The following is a 22,347-nucleotide window of genomic DNA, read 5'->3' as shown; positions in this document are numbered from 1 at the left end:
CATTCTGCAATGAACACTAGGCTGACCCTTGACAGAATGTTCGACAGGCATTTCATAGGACGTGGCAGATGTATAAATTGGCCAGCCCATTCTCCTGATCTTACACCTTTATAGACTTCTTTCTGTGGGGTACATTAAAGGAGAACATGTACCGTGATGTGCTTACAACCCCAGAGGATATGAAAAATCGTATTGACACAGCCTGTGGTAACATTACACCAGATGTACTGCATCGTGTAGCACATTCATTACGCAGTAGATTGCAAATGTGTGCGGCAAATGATGGGCACCGCTTTGAACATTTATTGGCCTGAAATGTCAGGACACACTCTTTTACATCCTGCAATTTAAAAAAAATTTGTAAGTTTAACTACATTCTCATGGTAACGTACATTTTCTTCTAACAAATCAGTGTCGTACAGTATTTTTCAGAAAAAAGACTAATAACAACTAAGCATGTGTATGTAACATGATGTTCAAGTCTCTTCTGTACCTACGGTACACCACTGTTCTTTTTGTATCCCTAGTTAATTGGTTCTCTCCGATACACACAACTGCACTGCTGAGGAGTTACTCAAGCAACAACTTTACATTACAAATTACTCTGGATGTAATTAACATTTTACAATGTAACAAACAGCATCGATTAAGCATTTCTTCCGTCTTCAGTTGTACTAAAAATAACAACAGTTTTCCATTAAAAAAACATTAGTAAATGTTGAAAATCATACTTCCGTGCATTTCTCAACCAATCACACCAGCCCCTCTCATCACTTTCAGTCTGTGGAATTGGTTATTCTGTGTTTTGGGAGGTGTTTCCAGTGGTTGAATTGAATTGAATTGAATTTTATTTGATCCTGTAAGATTACATCATGTACAGTAAATGTACGTGTAATATAGGACATGTCAAAGTATTAAAATTCTTTATCAATTATTTTTCTACACCTTTAGCTTACATTTTTACGTTACTGATAATGAGTAACAATATATACAAATTTAATGGCATAAGTATTCTGCAACACTGTAAAACTCTTTTTCAATGAGATAGTCTACTTCACAATGAATTTACAAAGAAACTTAGACTATCTTGCAGGGTTTTGGGCAGACTTCTTAGTAGTCTGATACCAGAGTACTGGGGTCCTTTTTCTAGCATTGCCAGTCGGTGGGGTATGCTCCGTACTTCATTCTTCTTTCTTGTATTGTGGGTGTGTACACTAGCATTTGTAATCCAGTCCTCACTACCTTTTGTGATGTACATTATTGTTTTGTATATATATAATGATGAAAAAGTTAAGATACCTAAATTCTTGAAACAGTTTCTGCATGTTTCAGAGGTCTTTCTTCTTAAAATGGTCCTAATTGCTTTTTTTTTGTAATGTGAACACTCGTTTTGTCTCTTGTTTGTTTGAGTTTCCCCACACCGTCACTCCATACTGTAAGTATGGTTCGAAAAGTCCATGATACACTGTACACAGAAGGTTCTTGTCTGAATACTGTGATAGCTGCATCATTAAGAATATGACAGAGCTCAGTTTCTTACAGACATTATTAATATGTTTTTTCCATTTCAGTTCATTATCCACAAGAATACCTAAGAATCTAGCAGATTCTACTTCTTCCAGCCTTGTTCCGTCAACCTCTAAATCCATGACTACAGCCTTTTCCTTGTTTTTAAACACTGCATACATAGTCTTTTTTAGATTTATAACCAGTTCATTTTCCAACAGCCATTGAGCTGTGACATTTGCAGATATGTATGCTCTTCTCTCAAGCTGTTCCATATTGTGGTCACTATTTAGTATTGTCATGTCATCAGCATACAATATTTTCTTTTCTTCCTCCTCAACACCTATATCATTAACAAATACATTAAATAACAATGGCCCCATTACCGAACCCTGCGGCACTCCATATTTGATGGATTTGGTTTCTGATTGGTATGAGTTTCCTAATGATACATACTGCTTGCGGTTGCACAAGTATGATTTTATTCATTCACCTGGTTGCCCCCGAATGCCATAGTTGCTTAATTTTTGTATCAGCATTTCATGGTCAATGGTGTCAAATGCCTTTGAAAGATCCAGAAACATTGCAGAGACAACCTTTTTCTCATCTAAGGACTGCAAAATGTATTCTGTTAGACTGACAATTGCTGATTCTGTAGATTTACCCTTTCTGAAACCATGTTGTGAGGTCATGAGAATGTTATGTTTGTCCAAATAGTTAACTAATCTGGTATACATAAGCATTTCTAGGATTTTTGAGAAACCTGATATCAGTGAAACTGGTCTGTAGTTGTTGGGATCATCCTTACACCCTTTCTTGTACACTGGCACTACCTTCGTTATCTTCAGTTTTTCTGGAAAAATTGCATCTCTGAAAGAACAGTTTGCTATGTTCAGCAGTGGTGTTATTATCTCCTCACATATCAGCTTTATTACATGATTTGATATTTCATCATCACCAGCTGATTTCTTGGACTTCAGTTTCTGTATAGTTTTCCGCAATTCATCTTCCGTGACTGGTCTTAAGAACGTAGTACTGCATGATCTTTTTGGTACCTTAATACCCTTCTGTTTTTGACTATTTCTTTCCAATTTTAGGTTTTCTACTACACTGATATAGTTATTATTCAGTATGTTTGCTATTTCCATACCATCTGTGACCACTGTGTTGTCTACTTTAATTGACCTAATACCTTCTTCTTTGTTTGACCCATCTTTTTCCTTTCTTTCAGCATTGATTGCATTCCAAGCTGCCTTTGCCTTGCTTTTTGAGTTCGCTATAGTGGTGTCAATTGCTCTTGCTTTCGCTTCTCTTATTGTTTTTCTATACTTCTTTTTTAACATTTTATAGTTTTCAGCTTCGCCCATCCGTCTCACATCCTGAAGCTTCCTTCGCTGTTCTAGTATTTCACTCGTAATCCACTGTGTTTGATCTTGATGCCTTTCTTGTCTCTTTACTTTGGGAAATGCTACATTAAAATGGTACTTAATTGTTCAAATAAATGCATCATATTTTTCATTTGCACTCTGGGCCTGTAGGATTTCATTCCAGGTTTCCTTACTTAACATTGTTCTAAAGATGTTGATATTTTGTTCACTGATGATCCTAATTTCTTTGGTTGTTTGTTTTGGTTCTGATACTGTGTCATTACTTCTGCAAAAGCTGATTAGTTGTCCATGATGATCAGATATTTCTGTCTGAACTACATGTGACTCATAGTTACACATATTAGTAATTATGTTGTCAATAATTGTCTCACTTTGTGAAGTCACTCTTGTTGGTGCAGTTATTGTCACTTTCATGTTATGCTGTATTAACAATTCTTCAAAATCCTGTCTTATTTTTGTGTCTTTTCCCATGTCAATGTTGAAGTCTCCACATATAATAAGATTTCTCTTCATATTCATTCTCAATAAGCTAGCAACTTTTTTTAGAAAGATGCTAATATTGCCACATGGTGACCTGTACACACAAAACACTCTAAAATCCTCTGCCACTATACCAGTAACTTCAAAGTCTTTTTCTCTAGCTATGGGAAATGTAGCAGCTTCACTGTTTACAGTCTTTGAAAGAGTACCTGTTTTAATATATATACAAACGCCACCACCCTTATATTTAGATCTGCAGAAGTAACTAGCTAGTTTGTAGTCCTTTACTGCCACATTATGTATTTTACTTTCAGTTAGTCCATGTTCACTTATGCATAATATGTCTGGTCTTACTTCACTCAGGAGTACTTCTGCTTCTAATTTTTTGTTACCAAAGTATTGAATATTTTGATGAAGTACTTTTATGTAATTTTTATTTTGTTGGTTTACATGTTGTGAGCTGTATTCTGGGGCAAATTCTTTAGTATCGTCTTTTTTTGTATGGTGCTTATATTTTTCTTTTCCAGCTGGAGTGTATGATTTTTCATCCCCTTCAGGCCATATTAGTTTCCCTTGCATCTAATGATTTTGCAGACATCTGCAAACATTCTGCTGAACGTTACAGACCCCAGTCTATTTAAATGCAAGCCATCCTTCGCTAGTGAGTTTTTACATAGGAATTTGTTTGGGTCTATAAAAATTGCCCCAAGACGATCACATTGTTCTTTAAGAGCACAGTTTATTTTGGCGATATATTTTTCACTCACCGACCTTCTGTTTATGATTCCGCTAAGTATCAGACGAGATCCTGCATACATATTTCTTGCAGTACGAATCATGTTTCTTGTTTCGCTTGCCATTTCTTCCTCACTGCTGCTCCTTAACGAATTCGTCCCAACATGTATAAACACCCCATTATAGTTATGTCTGGTTTCAGAATCTGGTTCTGTAGTATCTTGTCTTGCATTTACCATATTTTTAAAATGTTTACCGAGTTGATGCGTTCTAACACCAGGTCGTACGTCGATCTTGCAATTGGGGACAGCGATATTCTTCAGCAGCGAATCGCCAATTATTAAAAAGTCATTTTCCTTTTGTTGCGTATCTGTTGCCTTGTTTTTCCTTTTGCTGTATGTCACCACCTTCCATTTATATTTATCTTCCGGTTTTTGGCTTACTGAGTTTACCGAGACATCAACGGGAACACTTGAAATGTTGTTTTCAAAGTACGATCGGTCATTCGTATTTTCTCGATCTTCTTGCTTTTCCGTTTGATGGCTTTTACACACACAGGACTTCTTTTCTTGTATTAATGTATCGTTTTCTTTCTTGATGGTTGACAGTTCGGTTTTTAATGCCTCAATGTCACTTCGTAGTAACTTTATAATTTCGTTTTTTGTATCAACTGCACTTACAAGATCGGCCGTTTCGTCACGTAAACAACCGTGACATGTCCACGGAAAATCATCGCTGACGAACTTTAGATTTACTTTGGCGCACTTTTCGTGTAACCAGAAGTTGCATTTGATACACAGAATACCCTTCATCACACGCTTTTTACATTCTCTACACGAAGAACTGTTCATTTTTTTGCCTTTTTAACGAGAGAGAAGCGTCACTACATTTTCCTATCGGCATGTTAGGTGACTCACCCTGTATATTTTCTTCACTGTCCTTTCCTGTTCAAAATATCAGCTTATTCCCAAGAATTAGCAGCTTTCACTCAGTGAATACTCAGCAGAAATCCAATCTGCATTTGGATTGCTCTTCCTTAACTCTTGTGCAGTATACTGCTGCATCCATTTTCAATAAGCTACCACAAGAACTCAAAAATCTTAGCAGTAATCCATGTGCTTTCAAATTGAAACTGAAAAGTTTCCTCATGGGTCAGTCTTTCTATTCTGTCGAGGAGCTCCTTGAAACATTAAGCTGATTCGTGTGTTATATTGTTGATTACGTTTAAGTAAACTTATGGCTTGACTTTTTTTTTGGGTTCATAAACATTTTATTTTATCTGTTATTACTTTTATGCTGCAATTTCATGTACTGACACATTCCATGACCTTGGAGATTTACTCCTCAATTTAGTTCTACGGAACTGGATGCGTAAATAAATAAAAAATAAAACCATTCTGTTTTCCATGTCTAAAGTTCCCAGCTGATTTTATTACATCAAAAGATATTGTTGTTGTTGTTGTGGTCTTCAGTCCTGACACTGATTTGACGCAGCTCTCCATGCTACCCTACCCTGTGCAAGCTTCTTCATCTCCCAGTACTTACTGCAACCTGCATCCTTCTGAATCTGCTGAGTGTATTCATCTCTTGGTCTCCCTCTATAATTTTTAACCTCCGTGCTGCTCTCCAATGCTAAATTTGTGATCCATTGATGCCTCAGAACATGTCCTACCAACCGATCCCTTCTTCTTGTCAAGTTGTGCCACAAACTCCTCTTCTCCCCAATTCTATTCAATGCCTCCTCATTAGTTATTCATCTACCCATCTAATCTTCAGCATTCTTCTGTAGAACTACATTTCGAAAGCTTCTATTCTCTTCTTGTCCAAACTATTTATCGTCTATGTTTCACTTACATACATGGCTACACTCCATACAAATACTTTCAGAAACGACTTCCTGACACTTTAATCTATCCTCGATGTTAACAAATTTCTCTTCTTCAGAAATGCTTTCCTTGCCATTGCCAGTCTACATTTTATATCCTCTCTACTTTGACCATCATCAGTTATTTTGCTCCCCAGATAGCAAAACTCCTTTACTACTTTAAGTGTCTCATTTCCTAATCTAATTCCCTCAGCATTACCCGACTTAATTCGACTACATTCCATTATCCTCGTTTAGATTTTGTTGATGTTCATCTTATATCCTCCTTTCAAGACACTGTCCATTCCGTTCAACTGCTCTTCCAAGTCCTTTGCTGTCTCTGACACAATTACAATGTCATCGGCGAACCTCAAAGTTTTTATTTCTTCTCCATGAATTCTAATTCTTACTCTGAATTTTTCTTTTGTTTCCTTTACTGCTTGCTCAATATACAGACTGAATAACATCGGAGAGAGGCTACAACCCTGTCTCACTCCCTTCCCCACCACTGCTTCCCTCTCATGCCCCTCCACTCTTATAACTGCCATCTGGTTTCTGTACAAATTGTAAATAGCCTTTCGCTCCCTGTATTTTACCCCTGCTACCTTTAGAATTTGAAAGAGAGTATTCCAGTCAACACTGTCAAAAGCTTTCTCTAAGTCTACAAATGCTAGAAACGTAGGTTTGCCTTTCCTCAATCTTTCTTCTAAGATAAGTCGTAAGGTCAGTATTGCCTCACGTGTACCAATATTTCTACGGAATCCAAACTGATCTACCCCGAGGTCGGCTTCCACCAGTTTTTCCATTCGTCTGTAAAGAATTCGTGTTAGTATTTTTCAGCTGTGACTTATTTAACTGATAGTTCGGTAATTTTCACATCTGTCAACACCTGCTTTCTTTGGGATTGGAATTATTACATTCTTCTTGAAGTCTGAGGGTATTTCGCCTATCGCATACATCTTGCTCACCAGATGGTAGAGTTTTGTCAGTACTGGCTCTCCCAAGGCCATCAGTAGTTATAATGGAATGTTGTCTACTCTCGAGGTCTTGTTTTGACTCAGGTCTTTCAGTGCTCTGTCAAACTCTTCATTCAGTATCATATCTCCCATTTCATCTTCATCTACATCCTCTTCCATTTCCATAATATTGTCCTCAAGTACATTGCCCTTGTATAGACCCTCTATATACTCCTTCCACCTTTCTGCTTTCCCTTCTTTGTTTAGAACTGGGATTCCATCTGAACTCTTGATATTCATACAAGTGGTTCTCTTCTCTCCAAAGGTCTCTCTAATTTTCCTGTAGGCAGTATCTATCTTACCCCTAGTGAGATAAGCCTCTATATCCTTACATTTGTCCTCTAGCCATCCCTTATTAGCCATTTTGCACTTCCTGTCGATCTCATTTTTTAGACGTTTGTATTCCTTTTTGGCTGCTTCATTTACTGCATTTTTATATTTTCTCCTTTCATCAATTAAATTCAATATTTCTTCCATTACCCAAGGAGTTCTACTAGCCCTCGTCTTTTTACCTAATTGATCCTCTGTTGCCTTCACTACTTCCTCCCTCAGAGCTACCAATTCTTCTTCTACTGTACTTCTTTCCCATATTTCTGTCAACTGTTCCCTTATGCTCTTCCTGAAACTCTGTACAACCTTTGGTTTAGTCAGTTTATCCAGGTCCCATCTCCTTAAATTCCCACCTTTTTGCAGTTTCTTCAGTTTTAATCTACAGTTCATAATCAAAAGATTGTGGCCAGAGTCCACATCTGCCCCTGTAAATGTCTTACAATTTAAGACCTGGTGCCTAAATCTCTGTCTGGCCATTATATAATCTATCTGATACCTTCTAGTATCTCCAGGATTCTTCCATGTATACAACCTTCTTTTATTATTCTTGAATCAAGTGTTAGCTATGATTAAGTTATGCTCTGCGCAAAATTCTACCAGACGGCTTCCTCTTTCATTTCTTACCCCCAATCCTTCTCTCCCTTTTCCAACTCTCGAATTCCAGTCACCCATGACTATTAAATTTTCGTCTCCCTTCACTACCTGAATAATTTCTTTTATTTCATCATACATTTCATCAATTTCTTCATCATCTGCAGAGCTACTTGGCATATAAACTTGTACTACTGTAGTAGGCGTGGGCTTTGTGGCTATCTTGGCCACAATAGTGCGTTCACTACGCTGTTTGTAGTAGCTTACCCGCACTCATATTTTTTTATTCATTACTAAATCTACTCCTGCATTACCCCTATTTGAGTTTGTCTTTATAACCCTGTATTCACTTGACCATAAGTCTTGTTCCTCCTGCCACCGAACTTCACTAATTACCACCCCACTATATCTAACTTTAACCTATCCATTTCCCTTTTTAAATTTTCTAACCTACCTGTCCGATTAAGGGATCTGACATTCCATGCTCCAATCAGTAGAAAGCCAGTTTTCTTTCTCCTGATAACGACGTCCTCTTGAGTAGTCCCCGCCCGGAGATCCGAATGGGGGACTATTTTACCTCCGGAATATTTTACCCAAAAGGACGCCATCATCATTTAACCATACAGTAAAGCTGCATGCCCTCCGGAAAAATTACGGCTGTAGTATATCCAATTCAAAATTTCCCCTTAGCCATATTTTGTTTCATGTGAGTGCAATTTTCCCTTCCTAGTATTCACAGCTCTACATGAAATTTATTCATCTGGCATATCACTTGTTAGTTATTGCTGTTGGATACAAGATATTCAAGAAACTGAAGCTTTTATTTAGGGTTTTAAGAAATAATAATCAATTCTAAAACTGTGTAGAAAATTAATTTAAGAAAATGCTACGAGTATCACAACAAATACGGAGGAGCTGGGTGCAGTTCGTGAACAGCTGACGATGCCTTTGGACAAGGTCAAGCATCTTTGCACTGCTGCCCTGGGTGTAGCAGCGGCAGAAAACATGGTGCATCAGATGGGACACCTCAGGCATCGCCCATTTCTCCCGTGGGCTCTGCTGCTGAGGCACCTCACAGCAGATTCGATGAGGGAGATCCATCTTCTCAGCAGATTCGACGATGAAGACAACCGTCTGGTTTTGCCTGTACACCCTGTGAGTGAACTTGTGGCCACTCCTTTGGCTACATCAAGTGGGTACGGGAAAGGGGGGGGGGGCATTAACTTGTTATTGGGAAATCTGATGTAAGGGGCAGACCTGACCTGATCAACAGTGTCTGCATAGGGACAAGAATTAGTTATTGTGATATTGTAGTGACGATGGCTAATAAAGTTAGTGAATCCATCAAGAGGGCTAGGAGAGTATTTTTGCTAAAACCAAAAGATAAGCAGCCACTTAGAAATGAATGAACATTGCTTATCTCCAATATGAAGGGCATAGAGTAATTAAGGGCAGAGTTTAAACTGACTGTAAATCATGCTATGGAGAAGTATGTGTCAAGTAATTAGATTAAGGACAGAAAAGACCTTCCATGTTTTAATAACGAAATTCGGAAAATGCTGAGGAGCAGAGACTGTTGCACACTCTGTTCAACAAGGAATTTGCCAATGGCAACAGGCAAAATTTAGTACAAATTCGGTCTCTGTAAAAAGGGCAATGCGTTAAGCATACAATAACTCCCATCCTCATAAATTAGAAAAAGATCTTGCCAAGAACCCGAGAAAATTTTGTTCTTCACACAAAGGCTTGGCAGGTCAAAGGCTTCTCTATGGTCACCCACTGACTAGTCTGGTGTGAAGACAGAAGAAGCAAAAGAAAAGTTGAAGTGTTAAATTTCACATTTAAGAAAACATTCACACTTGAGTATCGTACAAGCGTACCATCGTTTGACAGGCACAAAGACTCCCATACGAAGGACATAGTAATAGGTATCCCTGGCACAGGGAACAAATGTCACGAAGACCGGGTGGAATCTTAATTTGGTTTTACAGAGAGTATTCTACAGCATTAGCCCTTGCTCGGTTTGCATTTACTGTGAATCTTTCACCCAGTACAAAGTTCCAAGCGACTGGAAATAAGAGCAGATGGACTCCTGTATATAAAAAAGGGGAAAAGAACAGGCCCACAAAATTATGGACCAATATCCTTAACATTAGTTGGCTGCAAAATTTTAAGCTTATGCAGAACTCAGATTGCCCTGTGCTCACACGATATCCTGCAATGCATCAAGAGCAACAGGTAGAATTCACATCCCTAGATTTCTGGAAGTTTTCGACATAGTGCCTCACTGCTGACTGTTGACGAAGGTCTGAGCCTACAGATTAGGTTCACAAAATGTAAGTGACTCGGAGGCTACTTAATTAATAGAACTCACAATTTTCTTCTCAACGGCAAGTGTTCTTTGTCAGGAGTGCTATAGGGAGGTGTGATGTACATAAATGGCCTAACGAGTAATGTAAGCGGCAATGTGCAGCTGCTTGGTTGATGGTGCTTGTGGTGTCATCATTAATTAACTACAGAAGGATACAAGATGACTTTCACAAAATTTCTAGTTGGTGGCAGCAAGCTCTAATGCATAAAAATGTAAAATTAATGCAGACGAGTAGGAAAAAACAATTCCATAATGTTCGAATACAGAACTGGTAGCATAATACTTGACCAGTCACGTCGATTAAACAAATAGGTCTAAACGATTTAAAATGAAATGAGCAGACGAGGAGTGCAGCAGGCAAGGTGAATAGTCTACTTCGGTTCACTGGGAGAATTTTAGCAAAGCTCGAATAATCTACGGGGGCTATTCAGAAAGTAGGGAACATTTCCGCCTGCCACAACAAGGCGTGCACTGATCGCATACATTTTGGTATGTATATGCTCGGGGACTCAGCCAGCATCCATCTGTGGCAGCAGGAATGTCTCTGCGCATCTGGTTTTTACGATATTCGAATTTTAAATGTGCGCTGCAATCGAAAATACCGCCACTTGTGAGGTGTGGTCTGTGATACGGTTTTTGTTGGCAAAAACCTAAAACCTATAGAAATTTATCGTGAACTGTGCAAAGTGTACAGAAACGACGTAATGAATGAATGTTCCGTCCAGAAATGGTGCATTCGGTTTAAAAATGGCCGAACCGACATTCACGATGTAGAGAAGAGTGGACGTCCGAGCATTGTCACACGATTGAAGGCAGCAACAAACATATACACAGTCTGTAGAATGTTAAGTCGTCACCTTCCACTTCTCGAGGAACGAAACATTTCTGCACTGCTCCTACACTGTATTTAGCTTTAACAGCTTTATGCCCACGTTCAGAGGTTTGTGCAGTAAGGAGGAAGGAACACAATATTTATATTCCCCACAAACTGTGTTTCCTCGGAATGTACAGCACATTGGACAATAATAATAAGTACAATTTTCCACCCTGCTGCACCTGTCTTGGCACCTAAACTCCTCCAGGCATTGCTGTTGTACTTATAAGTACAAGGTAGCTTTTTGAAGTTTTGTTTAAACACTTTGTTGGTTTTAAATTTTCCTGTTATTAATGTAGTCAGCTTCCCACTTCCCTCACTTCTCTCTCTCTCTCTCTCTCTCTCTCTCTCTCTCTCTCTCTCTCTCTCTCTCTCACACACACACACACACACACCCCTGTGGTATTTTTCTCCCTTAATAGAATATATTTTCGCAACCCGTGAACCATAAAAGAAGTCAGTTTCACTTGCATTGCAAATACCTCTGCGCTAATAACCATGCCTCAAGCATGGCAATGTAGTGTTTTCCAATTCTTTACATTTTCTACAACCACCATCTCACTTTCTCCACTTATAGTCTAAAATGAGAAATTACGGAGTCTTTTTATATGATTCAACCAGTTGTTCAATGCAGTGAACAACAACCTTCAGGGAATTTTCACAAGCCTTGTCTTCCAGAATGATACCCCTTAGGAATGTCTAGGCTTGGACTCTGCTGACTCTGACTGTGACATCAGATCATGTGACCGAGGTCGCATGGCAAGCAGGGAGAAAATCTCTTTCCGATTCGTTTGATGTTCTGCAATGTACAAATGTATGAAGGGGGGAAAATTACCACAATTCGACTAGTACCAAATTACTATGGCATATTGTGCCATTTCTTTCCCTTATTTTCAACATCTAACTTCTTTCCCTTATTTTCAACATCTCACTTCTTCCCAGAATATGATAAGGTAAAAAGATAGGTATTACAATTCCAAAAAGGCACAGAGAGTATACAGCAAACAACCTCTGACATTCCTTGTCTTTACTTACCTATTATTTCAATATCTATGTGACCATCAAGCCCCTTAGGATCGACATCAAAATATGCTGTAGAACCAGCAACAACATCTTTGAGTCCTTCACCCCTTAAAGTCACCATTCGTGACTCTTTATGCTTCATCTGACGAACTTCTCTAGCACCTAGTTCCAACACATCACACTGGAAAGGGCTACCTGCAAACAAAAATATAACAATTCAGGTGGCTTTTTACGGGATTTACTCTGGTACTCAGTGATAAAGGTGCAGTAATAGAATCAGGAAATGACATATTCTGGAGGCATACTTTTTGAAGAAAGCATATTTTTAATAGCATTATACATTAAATGTTCATGGAAATTTCAATTTCCTTTCACCTCTAGCTGACAGAGTAGGACAAAGGAAAATGGGGGTCGGATGTGAGCCACACTTGATCAAACTACCAAAAAATTTATTGCTAAACACTTGAGGATTAGGACTTGAGTATGGTAGGAAAAGAGAAAGTGAAAGACAGAATATTTTGAACTGTGGACTGCAAACAATGAGACAGGTGGCACAATATAAAGTAATTAACAAGTGAAATACTGAATGTATGTGGAAAGCTAAAATTAAGTGCCAGATCACAATCTGAACCCGACACTGTGCTAACAGCTGCACTAAACTTTATGTTTCGTGGGCTGACTCAGAAGTTCCGGTTTGTTTCCCTCCTTACTTTGCAGACTGCAAAGATGGACTGGCACCTCTAACAACAGCACATGCATGGAGGGGAACAAGTGGCAGACTGAGGCTGAGTGCAGTGCAGTGTAGTTCAGTACACGCTACTCTGCACTATGGTGTAGCCCACTGCCTACAGGAGGCATGGGCCCAGTGCACCGTTTTAGCTCGACACACTTGTTTATTTGGCATGTACTCTGCTAAAGGGTAGAATATGTCTCCTTTGTAAGTGACTTAGTTCTTGTCCTGTAGTTGCTGTGAATGAGTTAATGTCTTATATCTATGTACTTGAAATATATTAATCTAGCAATCACTCCTAACTAGCTGGTATTTTAACATAACAGGACATATACAAAACCCATGTGCTTGTGCAGATTTATAATTTCAAAGAAACAGAATTGACCCTGAAATGGTAGCTCGTGTCACACTGTTCAACACAGTCATTGTGAAAAAAACTTATTAGTTCCCAGAAAATTCCCTGTTCTGCTTGGTTTCAATAAGATGCTGATGTACAAGGCCTACCAGTAACCTATAATAAGTGCAAGACAATGAACCGACAGTATGGATGCAAGTACAATTCAGCCATTTTACCTGGTTACTGGTTTCATCCAACAACGAAGAAGCTATCAATACCGTACTGAACTCTAAAGTCAAAACGAAATGTTTCACATTGAGAACACTAGATTGTGCTAAAAATTGAGATCAGTCACGAATACTGCAATTTTCAGATGACTGGCAGAGAGACAACAGAATATGATGAACCGGCCATCCTCCAGAGGAGCTCAACTCCACATTGCTGCTGCCATTTATTTCAAGGTCATCTCTCAGTCCTACGGCATTGCCAGTTAGTTAGAATTTAGTAAAAAGATACAGACATCCCTATTTTTATCCTATAATATGATGATTTACTTTCCTAAAGAAAATTCTTGAAGCTGCAATTTTCCATATTTATATTGAATGAACAGTCATTCCATAATGGATGAGCTTGAACTATTGCTGCCATGCCAGGAAGTTAGAACAATGCATGAATTTCAGAAATGTAAACTTAAACCAACAAAAACTATCCTTGCAATACGATATAACAAAAAGTGTGTGTCATAATACTTGACTACAAAATATATCAGAATAAAAAACAACATGTCAAAGCATCTCAGCCCAGATAGCAAAAGCACATGTGAAATTATTTGGTTAAAAAGTGAAATCAAATCCCTTTAAAAAAATAAAGATATTCTCAAATCACAGCTGTAAAACATACAACTACAGTTTGTAAAAAAATCTACAACACAAATTGCAGGAGATTCTCCTCACACATAGATGAAGAAATTATGTTACACAAACATGGGTATTGAAACAATTTGTATCCATGTTAAAACTCATTTTCTCCAACTCACTAACCAGGGGAAATACACAAGAACACAACGTTAGACTCATGGGGAACATGCACTCTTGGTGACGCCTGCTTATGTTGTGCACTGCCAGTTTGTTGTTTTACATGTCCCTGTTGCCATGTGATGTCCGCCATTGCTTGTTTAAAGGTAACATCATCTGTTCCAGTGATCAGTACGACCATTGAAAGCACACACATTACCACATAGAATGAATCAGAGATTTGGCTTCTGCAATGGCCGTGTACACAAATTCAGAGATGGCAGAAGCCCATTTGGTGTACAGAACACACCGCAACAGGAAAACATTTGAAGCCACTAATCATTGTCTTAGGGAATACGGGGCAGTTAAGCCTGATACTTGCAACTGGGGCAGGCCTAGGAGGATGAGGGAATCACAGTGGGGGGCGGCAATTCCTCATGCAGTAAACGAGGACCCTAGTGTCAGTACGAGACATGTAGCTGCAACACTGAATGTTGACCACATGACTGCCTGATAAGTTTTATGTGACGACCAGCTGTATCCATACATTTACAGCATGTGCAGGCACTACTAGCAGCTAATCGTCCTGCATGGGTACTCTTTTGCTAATGGTTTATTCATCAAAGTGTCAACCCTAATTATAGTGCAACAGTGCTGCTCACAGATGGGGTATCATTTCAGCGAGATCAGATTGTAAATTTTCACAATCAGTGTGTAAGGGTAGATGCTAATATTCATGCAACTGTTGAAGCAAGTCATCAACAACGATTTTCTGTCAATGTTTGGGCCGGCATAGTAGGCATGGTAGGACATCACTTCCTTCCACCCAAGCTCAACGGAAGAAGTTAACATAATTTTGTAGAGATTGTTCTACCTGATCAGTAGCAGATGTGCCTCTAGCTGTGCAATCAATCATGTACTTCATGCACGATAGAGCATCATCTTATTTTAGTGTTAATATCTGTCGGCTTCTAGCAAGAGAAACTCCTCACCGCACCCCCCCCCCCCTTCCCCCCTCAGATTTAGTGGTAAAATGGAACAGTAGATACCTATCAAAAACTGAACACAGATCAAGCATGAAAATAAGAAGGTGCACGGAACTGTGAAAAGAAAAACAAAATAGAGACAGTGAACGGTCCAAGCTCAAAATGTGTAACATTGACTGAATATGATTGGCCACAGCATCATTGTCATGTGGTTACAATGTTGGAATGCCAAGCAGGAAGTCCCAGTTCAAACCAACTTCGTGAACCCCCCTTTCTCTTTCCATAAATTTATGAAATATCTGTCTGGTCACTGATATGAGATCAGAGAAGACGGGGTGGGGCTGAGGGGCATTCGGAGACGGGTTCGGTGTCATGAGGACGGGTTGCGGGGTCGTGAGGACGGGTTGCGGGGTCGTGAGGACGGGTTGCGGGGTCGTGAGGACGGGTTGCGGGGTCGTGAGGACGGGTTGCGGGGTCGTGAGGACGGGTTGCGGGGTCGTGAGGACGGGTTGCGGGGTCGTGATATGGGGCGGGGTTGAGAGACGGGGTGGGGGGGAGCAGGCAGGGGGAGGGAGGGGGCAGGGGGAGGGTGCGGAGCGGGTTGGGAGGGGGAGGGTGCGGAGCGGGTTGGGAGGGGCGGGGGAGGGAGACACGGTGCCGTGAGTGTGGAGGGGGTGGGTGGGCGGAGGGGTGGGGGGATGGGCAGGGGTGGGAGTGGGGAGCGGGGATGGGGAGGGAGTAGGCGGAGGGGGAGATGGGGATGGGGAGAGGCGGAGTAGGGAGAGAGGGAGGGAAAGAGAGGGAGGGAGGTGAAGTCTGAAGATGGCTTGTCTTGCTTGTGAGAGGAAACCAGAGTGCATTATCTGCAGCACAGTCGATAGAACCACTCATACAAGTTGAGTGAATGACTCAGAGGCTCAGACGGTTCTGTGACCATGTATAGGCTGCAAATTCCTCAACTTATTCCATAGGATGGAGAGGCTTTGGGTTCTGCTAAATAGGTCAGGAGTCCATTACACACTGTAGATGGCTACACGGATAGCATGGGCAGTGTGGCGTGGACTTTGTGATTTTTTAGGTTAAAGTTTCTCAGGGAAACAGAAAAGGACCTTCAGTCTCAAAGGATGCGAGCTGAACACTGGAAGAATGTAGATCTAGAATCATCTGTGTAACAGTTGTAAATTGTGCTAGCTGTGTTGGGGAAAATATCAGAGCTCCAAGTGCTAACAGAAAGCACTGATGCTTAGGTCCTTATAGGCACTGAAAGTTGGCTAAGCCTGATATAACAATTATCTGAATTAACAATGTAAGTGTGCACCAGATGTGATTTTATTTCACAGAAATAATATCGACAGCAATTGACAGATTTATACCAAATAAATTAACAAAAAACAGATCTTATCCCACAGGTCAAAGCATGACAAATTTAAATGAATGCAAGATCTCCAATACTGGTGATCTTTTATAAAAGCTCGAAATTTAGCATGGACTTCAGTGCGTAGCCACAATTAAACTTTGTCTCAAAAGCTGGCAGAAAATGCAAAGAGATTCTGACTGCATGTAAATTATTCTAGTGGAATGACACAATCAATGCCTTCTCCGTGCGATAGCAATGAAAATACTACGATGACAGTGTTGCTAAAGCAGAGTTATTAAACATAGCCTTTTGAAATGCCTTAATCAAAGAAGACAAAGTGAATATTCCAGAATTCGAATCAAGAACAGCTGCCAACATGAGTAGCATCAAAGTACATATCCTCTGAGTAGGGAAGCAATTTAAATCACTTAACAAATGCAAGTGTTCTCTTCCAGGCTGTATACCAACTAGGTTCTTTTCAGAGTATGCTGACACAATAGCTCCATACATGTACAACATATACATATACAACAGCTCGCTCAATGAAAGATCCATACCCAATGACTGGAAAGTTGCACAGGCCACATCAAAATTCAAGAAAGGCAGTAGGAGTGATGATTATTAGGTCCCATACTCGGACGAGCGTAGGGGGATGATGCAGGAGACCCGCACCACTGACTAGGCAAGGTCAGCAGTAGGAGTGATCCACTTAATTACAAGCCCATATCATTAACATCAATTTGGAGCAGGATTTTGCAACACATATTATGTTCGAACATTATGAATTATCTCAAAGAGAATGGTCTATTGACAAACAGTCAACACAGATTAGAAAACTATCATTCTTGTGAAACACAACTAGCTCTTTAATCAGACAATGTGTTGAATGCTATCAACAAGGGACTTTAACTTTATTCCATATTTCTAGATTTCCTGAAGGCTGTACCTCACCAATGCCTGAAATAAAATTGCATGCTTATGGAATATCATCTCAGTTATCTGACTGGGTTCATGATTTCCTGTGCGAGGTCACAGTTCATTGCAACTGACAGAAAGTCATCGAGTAAAACAGAGGTGAGTTCTGGCATTACTCAACATAATGTTATAGGCCCTCTGCTATTCCTTATTTACATAAATGATTTAGGATGCAATCTGAACAGCCGTCTTTGGTTGTTTGCACATGATGCTGTGGTTTACTGACTAGTAAGATCATAAGAAGATCAAAACAAATTGCAAAACAATTTCAAAAAGTGTCAATCAACGCTTCATAAAGAAAAGTGTGAGGTCATCCACAAGAGTGCTAAAACAGAATCCACTTAATTTAGGATACACAATAAATCAATCAAATCTAAAGGCCGTAAATTCTACTAAATGCTTAGGAATTACAATAAAAAACGATATAAATTGGAAAGAACACACAGAAAATGTTGTGGAAAAGGGCAAACTAAAGACTGTGTTTTATTGGCAGAATATTTAGAAAATGCAAAAGATCTACTGAAGAGACTACCTGCACTACACTTGTCCATCATCTTTTCAAGTACTCCTGCACAGTGTGGGATCCTTACCAGACATGATTAACGGAGACACTGAGGAAGTTCAAAGAAGGGCTGCATATCTTGTTCAACCAAGAAATAGGGGAGAGTGTCATGGACACAATAGAGGATTTGGGGTGGACATAATTAAAACAAAGACATTTCTCGCTGCAGCAGGATCTTCTCCCGTAAATTTCAATCATCAACTTTCTCCTCTGAAAACAAAAATATGTTGTTGACGCCAACCTACATAGGGAGAAATGATCATCACAATAAGGGAAATCAAGAGCTCACACACGTTGTTGGAGAGTGAAATAACATAATTATTGTGAAGTTGAACCCTCTTCCAGGCACGCAAGTGTGATTTGCTTAGTAGCCATGTAGATATAGATGTAGATGTCCTTGGTCCTTTAACATAACTCATGGAGATGCATTAAAGCATGTTCCATGTTCATGCCAGAGGCAGTACCCAGCATTACGTTTTGAAATAGCTATGTAACCTCCTGTACACCACCTTAAGATAAACTTCAAAAGGTTCGAAGATCAGTTCACAGAATACGGAAATATTTCAAAAAGTTACTGGTTGCAATTTTCTGTAATCAAATTGAACAAACAGTCACAGTTTCTTAAACATTCATAATGGATAAGCTTAATATTTTTATCACTTCAACCTGTGGAAAAACATAACCACTGACATGTTTGGACTGAAAATAATATATGAACATTGAAAGGTTATAGACGCATGTGATCCATATTTTATTATGAAAACATAAAAACTTTCTGAGATAAAAAATGAAATACCTTGTGAAACTGTACCACCTGTGTAACATAAAATGTCATCGCTAATGAATTTGCATTCTGTTGGACATAGTGGAAATTTCTGGTGAGAAAGTTGTTAAGAAAACTACGAAATTAATTTCGGTAACCTCTGAGGCATCATTATTACGTCGTGTCACGTATGAGTGCATTTTAGTTATGAGAGATTCCGTGCGAGCCAGTGTGGGAGTGCTTGTTTGCCACCGCCGGGATTTTAGTTCCGATGGGTCAACTTAATATTACCGAAAATATTCCCTACCCCCCTGAAAATTTTTTGTTTGCAGTTCTTACTGACCCTTCATCACTGCACCTGTCAGTCAAATCATCGATATACAGTACACATAAGTATTTTCAGGCTAATTTTTCCACTTAAGTTGAGCGAAATATATTTTTGCATGTGGTTTTTGTGAAACCCAAGTTTTATTGAAGTATACTGTTAGACTATTGTCCCCTGCACACAGTAAGTGCATTTTACACAAACCTTCATGCTTACTGCCGCAATGTCTTTGGATTCTATTTAAATTTTTTTGTCCATCATTATATTTTCTGAATCAGAAGACAATTGAACAGAGAAGAAAAAGAATGAAGTTCTACAAGTCAGAAGAATTATATTTTTCACTGCGATCACTCTGTATTTTTCTAGCTCTGAATACTCTCCTCTGCCATAGTATCAAAATACTGTTCTACACACTAACTTCTTGCCAGAATTGTCAAATTATATAATTTCCATTTTCATTAGCCTTTCTTGGAGAATCGAAACCTGTGCTCACATCTAGAAATTCTACCAATATTTACTATATTGTTAGTAAAACATACAGTCAATTCGAAAATACTACAAGGTTGTTTTTGACATTTTATGAACTAGCACAAAATTTATATTAATCCTGGGTTCTTTAAGGTTGACCAGATCAGAAAAAATCCTCAGTATGTTCAATATGACAATTTTAGATTGTTTTCAAATGTTTTTTTGGCCTATATGCACAGTGACTGGAGTAAGGTTACATGTATGCCCTTGCTCCTGCATTTCATTCACTACCAAACACACATCAATGCTTTATTCTGTGAAAGACTGAAACCACAAGTGAACACACAATATCACACAGAAGCACAGAACATTCAGCTGACACTGACCTAGTGCACAGCTAAGTGTACATGCGGCAATGAAGCTGTAAGGCAGGCAAATCACAGTGCTTAGTGCCAGCGGACTACAGTGAGTGGATGTGACCATGCTGTACCTAATTTTGTGACAAGACACTTAGTGAAGCAAACTCCTTAGGAGTTTTTGCAAAAATTCACAGAAATATATGTGCCATAAAAGTTAACAGTTTAAGACATGTTTTAAAGCATTTTCAATTTTTCCCATATGGAAGTAGAATTTGAGGTACAAAATGTAACTTGACCCAACAACCTAAAGGATCCTTAGCCACTTTTAGCAGTTTCTTCCTTCTTTCATTTCTCCTTTTATACAACTTCTTATGGGAGCTGCTAGGCCTTTCACGTCCCCCCTTTTTTTTTTTAATAATGACTCATGTTTCTGTATCTAGTTGCTCTTTCAAATGTCACACCACTATCCTAACCAAGTACAGGACTAATGTTTCCTACACACACAAATCCTGCCTGTATTATTTTGTATGAATGTCTCATTTTGTATTTGCTCATAAACCACATATCATATGCATGAAATGGGTTTTGATAGCTCTCTCCTTGTCAGAAGCAGTTTATTATATAGCTTTATGCCAGTAAATTCAAAACTATTTTGAAATGTACTTAATCTAGTGTATTCTAAATCCATATTATTTCTGTTCCTTGTTCCATAACTGTGGACAGAATTTCTGCAAGTTGAAACCTTTGGCTGCTTTCTCATAGAGGAGACTGGCTTTCATATAGAGGGAAGCTATAGTCAGTGTTTTAATATTTTTAGGTCTTTGACCTGTGGCTGGCACATATCTTTGTTTGCAATTTTCAATGCCTGTAATCATCCCCTTCCCTACGCCCACCCCCATCCCCATCCCCTTTCTGCCACACGAGCACTATTATCGCTCCATCGCCACTGTGCAAACTTATTAGTGTTTTCCTTCTCACTTCGTCTCTCTACTGAGAATATTCATTACAAAGATTTGCAGGGTAAAGAACCAGGTAGATCACTCAAACACACAGGTTGACTATTATTATGCAAGTAGAGGGCAATGAAACAAGCAAATAATCCTAACATGCAGGTCCGAAAACCAACAGTTTCCCCAATACGATACACTCACATGTGCAGTCGTACCAATGTTACGACATTGTTAATCTTCATTCAGAAGACATCCCCCACGGTGAAAGAATGAATACGGTACATACATGATGATGGACGGGCACTATTTCACGTGGCCATTTGGGAATATACAGAACAAATTCTCTACAACAAGTGTTTCGGCTGTGGCTTGCCAATACTGCCACCTCACGTGTTTCCTGACTCAAATCTGTTGAACTTTTATGTGTGAAGCCCTGTCAATGAATTCCGGGAATGCAGCTCAGATGATAGAGCACTTGCCAGTAAAAGGCACAGGTCCCGAGTTCGAGTCTCAGTCCGGCACACAGTTTTAACCTGCCCCGAAGTTTCCTATCAGCGCACACTCCACTGCAGAGTGAAAATCTCATTCTGGAAACATCCACCAGGCTGTGGCAAAGTGATGTCTCCACAATATTCTTTCGTTCGCAGAAGAGCTTCTGTGAAGTTTCAAAGGTAGGAATGACGTACTGGGAATTGAAGCTGTGAGGATAGGTCATGAGTCACGCTTGGGTAGCTCACACGGTAGAGCTCTTTCCCGCAAAAGGCAAAGAGGTACCGAGCTCGAATCTCTGTCCGGCACAGAGTCTTAATCTGCCATGAAGTTTCATACCAGCAAACACACTGCTGCAAAGTGAAAATCTCTTTCTGAATGCTTAGAATCTTTGAATGTGTATGGGCATCAACAAGGAGACAGGCTGCAGCCCACTCTTCCTCCACACAAATTGTGGCCATCCGGACCACTTATCGTAATGTGTTTGCCCTAAAGTGCCTGTCTGCGGCTCGGGCGCTCAAGGACACCATTAAAAGGTGTTCGTGTACTCAGTTGTAATTTGTCATTTTGGAGAGTATCGGCCCACTTACAGTTAACAAAGTAAATGGTAGATCCCTCTACAATTGGCTACAGTTCAAGGATTAGAGGAAGGAAACATCACACTACTTTCAATAGCATCGTGCCTAGTTAAGCTGTGTTGTATTCAAACTGATCAGGCTTTACCTTTACTATGAGACACACAGAATCTCTCAGCTGCAGGACTGTTTGTATACAAAACATAATTTTCAAAAGCGCTTCTAAGAACCCCATCTTATAATTATTTATCCTTTTTCTGTGTACCCGATTCATAATAAT

At 39.5% G+C, this 22,347-nt stretch overlaps 1 protein-coding gene across 2 annotated transcripts in view; it reads right to left on the bottom strand.

Annotated features, from left to right (window-relative positions):
- Positions 1–22,347, bottom strand: part of LOC124774941 (filamin-C) — a 284,171-nt gene that overhangs the window by 140,481 nt on the left and 121,343 nt on the right. For both annotated transcript variants that reach the window (XM_047249638.1, XM_047249637.1), the window contains exon 17: positions 12,191–12,373. In XM_047249638.1, coding sequence (XP_047105594.1) covers positions 12,191–12,373 — 183 coding nt within the window. The remainder of the gene's footprint in view (positions 1–12,190; positions 12,374–22,347) is intronic.

Source organism: Schistocerca piceifrons, chromosome 2 (assembly GCF_021461385.2).
Source record: "Schistocerca piceifrons isolate TAMUIC-IGC-003096 chromosome 2, iqSchPice1.1, whole genome shotgun sequence".
NCBI lineage: Eukaryota > Metazoa > Arthropoda > Insecta > Orthoptera > Acrididae > Schistocerca > Schistocerca piceifrons.
This window is presented reverse-complemented; position numbering and strand designations above follow the sequence as displayed.